The sequence below is a fragment of the Oncorhynchus mykiss genome, chromosome 27 (assembly GCF_057628025.1).
Source record: "Oncorhynchus mykiss isolate SJ-2025 chromosome 27, ASM5762802v1, whole genome shotgun sequence".
Lineage (NCBI taxonomy): Eukaryota > Metazoa > Chordata > Actinopteri > Salmoniformes > Salmonidae > Oncorhynchus > Oncorhynchus mykiss.
The window spans coordinates 11,254,565-11,265,000 of NC_143048.1; the positions used below are offsets into that span (position 1 = coordinate 11,254,565).

General features: G+C 43.7%; 1 protein-coding gene across 1 annotated transcript in view; it reads left to right on the top strand.

Moving 5' to 3' along the window:
* LOC110507067 (leucine-rich repeat-containing protein 75A-like) overlaps nt 1–10,436 on the top strand; it is a 32,312-nt gene that overhangs the window by 5,116 nt on the left and 16,760 nt on the right. The window contains exon 2 of the mRNA XM_036964737.2: nt 4,738–4,875. Within this exon, the coding sequence (XP_036820632.2) occupies nt 4,738–4,875 (138 nt within the window). The remainder of the gene's footprint in view (nt 1–4,737; nt 4,876–10,436) is intronic.

Below are 10,436 nucleotides of genomic sequence, written 5' to 3' on the forward strand. Positions count from 1 at the left end.
CCCTTCCATCTCCACCGAGTTCATCTGCTTTGAGTTTTTATTTTTACGCCTTATGTGGAATGATCCCCAGAATTCCTTAAAGTTGGTGCAATTCAGGCAGATGTTAGAGGGACCATGTGTTTGTTTCAATCATAACAATGTGCTTGTTTCATATGATTGTGTTTTGCTTTTTGGGTTTTGTGTTTGCTTTATATGTAATTGATGTGTATACAGATATGTATAGTGTAATTGATGTGTATACAGATATGTATAGTGTAATTGATGTGTATACAGATATGTATAGTGTAATTGATGTGTATACAGATATGTATAGTGTAATTGATGTGTATACAGATATGTATAGTGTAATTGATGTGTATACAGATATGTATAGTGTAATTGATGTGTTCATGCAGGGCTCATCTACGAAAGACACTGTGGTCTCAGCATGACTCCCTGCTTGAATTGAAGAAAAAAAACAAATCCCTGCTGGTTGTTGTTCAGAGATCAGAGCCTCTGTTTACAAAGCGTCTCGTAGTAGGAGTGATGATTTCGGATCAGTTTTGTATTGTCGACCAGACTGAATTAGATTATAAGGACGGGAGACCTGATCCTAGTTCAGCACTCTTACTCTGAGACACTTTGTAACTATTGGTCCAGGCTGAGATGAAGCCATGGAGGGACACACAGTGTATTATCATGTCATTATCAATCTTCTAGCTCTGGCTCTGCACACTTAGAAAAAAAGTGTTCCAAAACGACTGTCCCCATAGGAGAACACTTTTTAGTTCCAGGTAGGACTAAAAAAAAACTTTTAGGTTCTAGATAGCACCTTTTTTTCTAAGAGTGTGGCCCTCCGTTTCAAAACACCCGCTGCACTTATGTGATAATGCCCTCGAAGCCGGTGTTTGGAGGATATATTGGCATGGGTGTTGTTAGGCCAGAGACGAGGTCAAGATCTGGCAAACCGTGAAAATATATCCTCCAAACACCTGCTTTGAGGCTATTAACACTTTTATACAACGGGTTACCAACATATTCAAATAATGATTGAATAAAAAACATATTTCGATAAATGTCTTCATACTATTTCATCCTTCCACGAGATATAGTCCCAACACAAATCTAGGGTTGCTACCGAAGCCGGCTGGTCGTTTGTTTTATCGGTTCGGTTGCTAGAGACGCGACCCAGTCTTTCTGTTCTGTATCTATGGACGCGACCCAGTCTTTCTGTTCTGTATCTATGGACGCGACCCAGTCTTTCTGTTCTGTATCTATGGACGCGACCCAGTCTTTCTGTTCTGTATCTATGGACGCGACCCAGTCGTTCAGTCTTTCTGTTCTTGATCTATGAACTCGACCCAGTCATTCAGTCTTTCTGTTCTGTATCTATGGACGCGACCCAGTCGTTCAGTCTTTCTGTTCTGGATCTATGGACGCGACCCAGTCGTTCAGTCTTTCTGTTCTGTATCTATGGACTCGACCCAGTCGTTCAGTCTTTCTGTTCTGGATCTATGGACGCGACCCAGTCGTTCAGTCTTTCTGTTCTGTATCTATGGACTCGACCCAGTCGTTCAGTCTTTCTGTTCTGGATCTATGGACGCGACCCAGTCGTTCAGTCTTTCTGTTCTGTATCTATGGACTCGACCCAGTCGTTCAGTCTTTCTGTTCTGGATCTATGGACGCGACTCAGTCGTTCAGTCTTTCTGTTCTGTATCTATGGACGCGACCCAGTCGTTCAGTCTTTCTGTTCTATATCTATGGACTCGACCCAGTCGTTCATTCTAAATGTTCTATATCTATGGACGCGACCCAGTCGTTCATTCTAAATGTTCTATATCTATGGACTCGACCCAGTCGTTCATTCTAAATGTTCTATATCTATGGACGCGACCCAGTCGTTCAGTCTTTTTGTTCTATATTTATGGACTCGACCCAGTTGTTCATTCTAAATGTTCTATATCTATGGACGCGACCCAGTCGTTCAGTCTTTTTGTTCTATATCTATGGACTCGACCCAGTCGTTCATTCTAAATGTTCTATTGCCATACTGGCTGGCAACGTTCTTATCTCTTGCTTGCTAGCTAGCCAACTACGGCTAACTTACTGTCATGTCAAACAGTGCAGATAGAATAACAGCAAAGTAGCTGCATTTGCATTTGTTTAAACTGTTTTCTAGTAACATTTATTTGGATACATCCTTAATAAGCTGATGAGGCGAGATTTCGTCTGGCATAGAAAATGTGCTCACTAGTCAGGACACTGTTGTTAAGAGGAGCTAGTCAACAACACAGCTACAGAAACACAATCACTTCAAACTGAAGCTGGAAAGACTGCGAAGTAGCTGCGTTTCATTTAGTTTGACCTGTTTTCTATTGACATTCCTTTGTATATTTCCATTAAAATGTATATTAAGTCAACTTAGATGACAGACAGTCATTTACAACAACGGCTGATTCATAATTTCGACTGGCTGAGAAAAGCTGCCTGTCTGTCTCCTCACGACTCCCGACACATTCATTACTATGGGACAGCTAGAGATAAAATTTGAATATTGAAACAATGTTGCTAATGTCGGAGAGACAGACAGTAAGGATTATACAAATCTCTGCAGTTGAAAACCAAATGCTAATCTAAAAGAAATGGGAGATCATTTCTAGATGCTTTTTATAGTCGTGATCAAATGTATTGTGGAATAGACACTGGCTGGAATACGGTTTTATCCAATCAGCATCCAGAATTAGACCCACCTGTTGTATAATATAGTACAATCACCATGCCCTCAGTCCACACAGCAACAGGTTGGTTAGAAACTAAACTGTTGATTCTGATGCTGTTACGGTTTGTCTTGCCAGGTCATTTGCGGTTAGAAGACCGAAAGAGAGAGAGAGAGAGATTTAGGGAGAGAAAGAGATGTAGAGGGAGAGAGACTTAGATAGTGAGAGGGAGAGAAGAGAGAGAGAGTGCCTGTTCTTCGAAAAAGATAGAGAGACTGAGAGAAGCACCTCAGTTCACTGGCAACCAGGTGCACCCCGTTGTTGCCCGGATACCATGGAATTTCCCATTAAATTGGAATTGATTAATGAAGGGGCAGCTCTGTTAACACCTAAAAAAAACTCTTCATTTCTATTTCTCCTCAGTCCGTTTGCAGGGTTTTTGCAGTCCGTTTGCAGTCCACTGCTTTGATGATGAATGTGGCTAACGTTGATGTGGGAGGAATACTCTAATGAAAGACAATTTATTGTCCTCACTTCCCCCGCTAACCTCTCACGCCACCACTACGCAGTTCCAATCATTTTGCTGCTTTAGTTGTCATAGCCTTTCATTTTTAATACCGGACAATCGACATGAAAAATGCATGGCCTTTTCTTTGCTAGAGGGAATTGCTGCTCAAATGTCCTCTTTCCCCCCCCCCCCCCGTCCTTTCTCTCTCTCCACCTCGGTCTCATTCTGCCTTTGCCGTGTTGTTTTTACATCGGCTAGAACCACAGACCGCCCCCATCACCTCCACCCCCTCACCCCTCTCCCCTCACCAATTCGCGGCCAAATCTGTAACTGCAGGTACCTAAACCTGCTGTGCTGTGCCGAAGATAACACACAGAGATGTCAAATGCGTTTCCATTTAGGGGTTTTCTATTTGTAGAGCGGCTTGATTTCTTACCGCTTCGCTCTGCGGGCACTGGGGGAATTGCCTCCCTCATGTCCTGTGACTCATCCAGCTGTCATGGATGCATACACACACACACGCACACACGCACACACGCACGCACGCACACACACACACACACACACACACCCTCAAATGGCCGCACGCCACACAGTTCTAACGTTGTTCATGATGTGGCCCCAATGCTAGGGTAAACAGAAAAAAAGTTGTCATGTGTGTGTATTGAAACTGCTGTGATCCACCTGTTGATATTCCTGGAAGTCAAGCACATGTGTAGTAGCGACTTGAGTTGTCTAAACCTCTTCTGAAGTGGTTGGTCTCGCAGGTGAGGGGTGAACGCAGGTGAGGGGTGAACGCAGGTGAGGGGTGAACGCAGGTGAGGGGTGTCCGTGACCTGTGTCAAGGCTCTGATTCTCAGAGAGAGAGGGTAGGAGAGAGAAAAAAAAAACACGTTTGCCGACCCAGTAGCTAACCTCAAGATAGCTGCGAAGACAAAAAGCAATCCATCGTCTGCCATGGATTGAGCTTCAGATAAAAACACTATTTCCCCACAGGTTTCTACGTTAGGGAGCGCAAGCAAATCCAAGGGCTTTGCATGAATTGACAAAGACTTCCCGCGCCTGAAGGAAAAGTCGTGTTCAATTTGACGGTCGGGCTGCTGACATGCGGAAAGGACACTCCCTTTCCTGGTGCTGAAGTCTACTATCTGTTAGTGTTTGAGTCAACACTACTGGATCAGCAGGTTTCAGTGTTAAGTTTGCATTAGCAGTGGTGCATTTGTGAGTGTTTGCACTTTTGTTCATCCCACCTACTAGTGCAAGTCAATAAGGATGTGTGCTAGTTTCCTGTATGCCAGTCAGCCACTGTCACATAAACTAACGTAATATTGATATATCGGATCGGAGGTGAATTCTGGGTATTTTGTAGGGCCCAGAGGTTGTCTTGACAAGGCGGTATAACCTCCGGGCCCGAGGTAAAGGCGAGTTATGGTTTTTGCTGGTCCGGGTCACACGGTTGGTGAAAACCGCTGGCTCTAATCATGTAACCTGGTTCCACATCTCTCCTGTCTCTCTCTCTCTGTCTGTGTGTAGGACTTGGGGATGGAGTCCACGTCTCTGGATGATGTGCTGTACCGTTACGCCAGCTTCAGGAACCTGGTGGACCCCATCACCCACGACCTCGTCATCAGCCTGGCCAGATACATCCAGTGCCCCCCCAAGACAGGCCCGGTAGGACACCGAAACACTCCATGCACACAGGAACGTGTGAACACGCACACGTGTGCAAGTACATGAATGCACACACAGACACACACACATACAATGTACCCTCACACTCGCAAGCACACACACACACGCACACACACACACACACACACACACACACACACACACGCGCACAAAATACATATACAGGTGGCTGCTATTTGTGGTTGTTGGATGGGATGAGTTAAATGTAAAGTGTGTTGAGGCCTCGTGCACAAAACGCATGTACAGTGCCTTGCGAAAGTATTCGGCCCCCTTGAACTTTGCGACCTTTTGCCACATTTCAGGCTTCAAACATAAAGATGTAAAACTGTATTTTTTTGTGAAGAATCAACAACAAGTGGGACACAATCATGAAGTGGAACGACATTTATTGGATATTTCAAACTTTTTTAACAAATCAAAAACTGAAAAATTGGGCGTCCAAAATTATTCAGCCCCCTTAAGTTAATACTTTGTAGCGCCACCTTTTGCTGCGATTACAGCTGTAAGTCGCTTGGGGTATGTCTCTATCAGTTTTGCACATCGAGAGACTGAATTTTTTTCCCATTCCTCCTTGCAAAACAGCTCGAGCTCAGTGAGGTTGGATGGAGCGCATTTGTGAACAGCAGTTTTCAGTTCTTTCCACAGATTCTCGATTGGATTCAGGTCTGGACTTTGATTTGGCCATTCTAACACATGGATATGTTTATTTTTGAACCATTCCATTGTAGATTTTGCTTTATGTTTTGGATCATTGTCTTGTTGGAAGACAAATCTCCGTCACAGTCTCAGGTCTTTTGCAGACTCCATCAGGTTTTCTTCCAGAATGGTCCTGTATTTGGCTCCATCCATCTTCCCATCAATTTTAACCATCTTCCCTGTCCCTGCTGAAGAAAAGCAGGCCCAAACCATGATGCTGCCACCACCATGTTTGACAGTGGGGATGGAGTGTTCAGCTGTGTTGCTTTTACGCCAAACATAACATTTTGCATTGTTGCCAAAAAGTTCAATTTTGGTTTCATCTGACCAGAGCACCTTCTTCCACATGTTTGGTGTGTCTCCCAGGTGGCTTGTGGCAAACTTTAAACAACACTTTTTAAGGATATCTTTAAGAAATGGCTTTCTTCTTGCCACTCTTCCATAAAGGCCAGATTTGTGCAATATACGACTGATTGTTGTCCTATGGACAAGGTGAGACTCTCTCCCACCTCAGCTGTAGATCTCTGCAGTTCATCCAGAGTGATCATGGGCCTCTTGGCTGCATCTCTGATCAGTCTTCTCCTTGTATGAGCTGAAAGTTTAGAGGGACGGCCAGGTCATGGTAGATTTGCAGTGGTCTGATACTCCTTCCATTTCAATATTATCGCTTGCACAGTGCTCCTTGGGATGTTTAAAGCTTGGGAAATCTTTTTGTATCCAAATCCGGCTTTAAACTTCTTCACAACAGTATCTCGGACCTGCCTGGTGTGTTCCTTGTTCTTCATGATGCTCTCTGCGCTTTTGACGGACCTCTAAGACTATCACAGTGCAGGTGCATTTATACAGAGACTTGATTACACACAGGTGGATTGTATTTATCATCATTAGTCATTTAGGTCAACATTGGATCATTCAGAGATCCTCACTGAACTTCTGGAGAGAGTTTGCTGCACTGAAAGTAAAGGGGCTGAATAATTTTGCACGCCCAATTTTTCAGTTTTTGATTTGTTAAAAAAGTTAGAAATATCTAATAAATGTCGTTCCACTTCATGATTGTGTCCCACTTGTTGTTGATTCTTCACAAAAAAATACAGTTTTATATCTTTATGTTTGAAGCCTGAAATGTGGCAAGAGGTCGCAAAGTTCAAGGGGGCCGAATACTTTCGCAAGGCACTGTAAACGCAATTTGTTATTAATCCATTATAACGTGCTCCTCGCAGATACGCTCCCCCATCACAACATTAACTCTCAGACGTATTTCATTCCGTGTGCTGGTGCAATGAGGCCATCTCTTTTCCTCCTGTCTTTGGGCCGGAAATTAGGTTGTAGATATGCTCTGAGTGTGTTTGTGTATGTAATGATGAGTGCATTTGTGTGTGTGTGTGTGTGTGTGTGTGTGTGTGTGTGTGTGTGTGTGTGTGAGAGAGAGAGAGAGAGAGCAACAGAGATATACCATCCAAGCATCAATTTGGAGGGAAGGACATTAATGACTATCAGAACTCTGTGTTGAGGCCATTCTCTCTACAGTACAGTGTACTGATGATCGGCTGGTGAGATGCTGTAGTTGAAATGGAAATGCACTCACTTTAATGCCCATAGGGATGTGAGGAAGGTCATGCTCTCGCTCTCAGCGAGTCTTCCACTCATTAACAACCCAAGTCAGAGAATTCATTAGATTGGCTTAAGACCCCTCACGGCGTGAATTAAATCTCTGCATTTTTAGAAAAACATCATCGTGCCCAGAAGGATTAAAATGACCTACTCTCATAAGGATTTCAATCTGTTTTAGTTGTATAGATGTATAATTAGATTGAGATAGTTATGATGGATAAAGAAGGATTAGACCTTTTGATTACACCCATGCCTAATCCTTTGCTTTCTCTAACAGGCGTGATTCTGTCTTGCTCACTGAGTGAGATGATGAAAAGAGTTGGCGGTGGGTAGATGGATGTGGCGACTGGGAAAGAGAGTCAGAGATTCTCATTATGGAAGGAGAGACATGTCTTGCAGGGAGACGGATAGCAAGAGACGGAGGGAGAGGCGGAGGGAGGGAGAACAGGCAGGCAGACAGACAGACGGCAGGGGGAACGACAGGCAGACAGACGGCAGGGGGAACGGCAGACAGACGGCAGGGGGAACGGCAGACAGACGGCAGGGGGAACGACAGACAGACGGCAGGGGGAACGACAGACAGACGGCAGGGGGAACGACAGACAGACGGCAGGGGGAACGACAGACAGACGGCAGGGGGAACGACAGACAGACGGCAGGGGGAACGACAGACAGACGGCAGGGGGAACGACAGACAGACAGACCAGCAGTGCCTTGTTCTCCTATATGAGTCACACTCTGAAAATACTGGCAGCCTTCCGAGCCTTAGTGCTTCTGCTGCTCTCAATGGAGCGAATCCAGCACAATATTACCACACACACACACACACACACACACACACACACAGTAAACATCTATATTTGTGTAGTAACCAGTAGTTTTATTTTTACATTTTTTACAGTACTACTGATATTAATTACTGCATTGTTGGGAAAGCATTTGCAAGAAAGGTATTTCACTGTACTTTAAACTTAAAACTTATAGGAAAAGTCTCTGAAAGACCGATTCAGCCCACATTCCTCCTGTTACTGCTCTGCCACAATTTGAACCCGTACAGATGGTGAACCCAGGTGTTTATTTTCGACGGCTCTTTTTCCTTCCCAGTCTGCTGCCACTTTCAGCCCTGTAACAATTTAGAGTGTTTATTTAAATGACATTTAAATGCAAACAATTGTATTTTTCCTGTGCGGGAACTGCTTGTGCGGAGTGTTTCACACAGTTAGGCTTCGTGGTAACCCAAAAGGATGAGCGATGGAAGGATGTTATTGATAACACCATGACAACGCATAACACCATGGGTAAACGACTAGTCCACCTGCGTCACGAAGAGAGAGACTATTTTGTTTCTGGGTGCTGATGAGAGAAACAGATTTATGTGTTGATGTAGTAGAGAGAGAGAGAGAGAGAGAGAGAAAAGCAAGCGAGCACGGAAGGCAGGAAGAAGGAGAGGGAGTAGGTGAGAAGGAGGGCTGGAGAGAGAGTGTGTCTTAGTGTGCACTGTAAAAATAGAAGGTCTCAAAACACCATGATTGTGTAGTGAAACCGTGAAATGTAGTGCCGGTAAGCTTGACATCTGGTGTTTGAATGTAAACCCAATATAAGTGTTTCCTTACACACACAAAAAAAAGAGTTTTAAAACAGAAATGTAGGACTCTGAAACGCCCAAAGTGGCTCTTCAACCTGAATATTGGTGTTTTTAAGGAAGTGCTGTAAAAGGCAGCATCAAAACAACAAGACATTGTTTCTCATACAATCAATGGTTTACAAATTCAAATGCTATATATCCTAAGTATTGATTCATGATAAGAGCCTATGGAGAATATTCTTTTTTATCTTGATTATTTTATGATTTATTTTTGACAGATTAGAATTTTACGTTTTACGTTTTACCCACTCAACCTCACAGCCACATTGTAAGAAATTATTCTGGGGTGATTTGAATAAAAAAAAATCAAAAATCTAAACCAACATATACCTAAATAAAAATGATTGCAAGTCGTGCAGAGCCCGTGGACTAGCGTTAAACGCAGCTGACTTAGACAGGTCCCCCCTCTCCCCACTAAAGACCGGGGTTAAATTCCCTGGCACCATCCGATGCACCCCGTCCAACCTGACAGAGCTTGAGAGGATCTGCAGAGAAGAATGGGAGAAACTCCCCAAATACAGGTGTGCCAAGCTTGTAGCGTCATACCCAAGAATACTCAAGACTCGAGGCTGTAATCGCTGCTAATACTGCTTCAACAAAGTACTGAGTAAAGGGTCTGAATAATTATGTAAATGTAATATTTCAGTTTTACATTTTTAATACATTTGCCCAAAATTCTAAAAAGCAGTTTTTGCTTTGTCATTGTGGAATATTGTGTGTAGATTGATGAGGGAAAAAAACTATTGAATAAATTTTAGAATAAGGTTGTAACGTAACAAAATGTGGAAAAAGTCAAGGGGTCTTAATACTTTCCGAATGAAGTGTGTGTGTGTGTGTGTGTGTGTGTGTGTGCGCGTGTGTGTGTGTGTGTGTGTGTGTGTGTGTGTGTGTGTGTGTGTGTGTGTGTGTGTGTGTGTGTGTATATACATATGTGTATTCAGACTCTTTGAGCCCTTAGCTCTGCTCTCCCCGTGACTACACACAGCCAGCCATATCACACTGACTGCACTTCCTTTGAGCTAGTTCTTGATTGGGTCTTAGGAGAGGAGACAGCGGGGAGTCGGTAGCTATTGAATTCATTGTCCTTGTCATGTTTGTTGTAAAAGTCAGGAAGCCAAATAGAACAGAACTTGAGAGGGGTTTACAGTGCAGATTGCATCTCAAGGTATGTGTGTGTGTGCGATGTTTCCTTTTGATACAGTGCTGTACAGTTGATAGATAACTACACTATTGAATGAAAACCAGAGCCCCATATATATGTAAATAGATGGTTCTGAGTAAAAGTATAGCTGCCTCTCCCTACCCTACTACCAGAATAGTATCTTGCCACAGTACAGTGTAATCCTGAACACGTGTCTGTCTGGCTGTCTGAGACAGAGTCTGCTGGTTGTAGACATATGTAGGCCTGTGGACACAGCATGGAGAGGAATCCCTCAGTAGCCCAGCATATGCTGCTAGTCTGCTGCCTGTATCAGAACAGTGGAGATGGGGTCGCATCCCAAATGGCACCCTATTCCCTACACAGTGCACTACTTTTGACCAGAGCCTTATGGTAGTGCACTATGTAGGGAATAGGTTGCCATTTGAG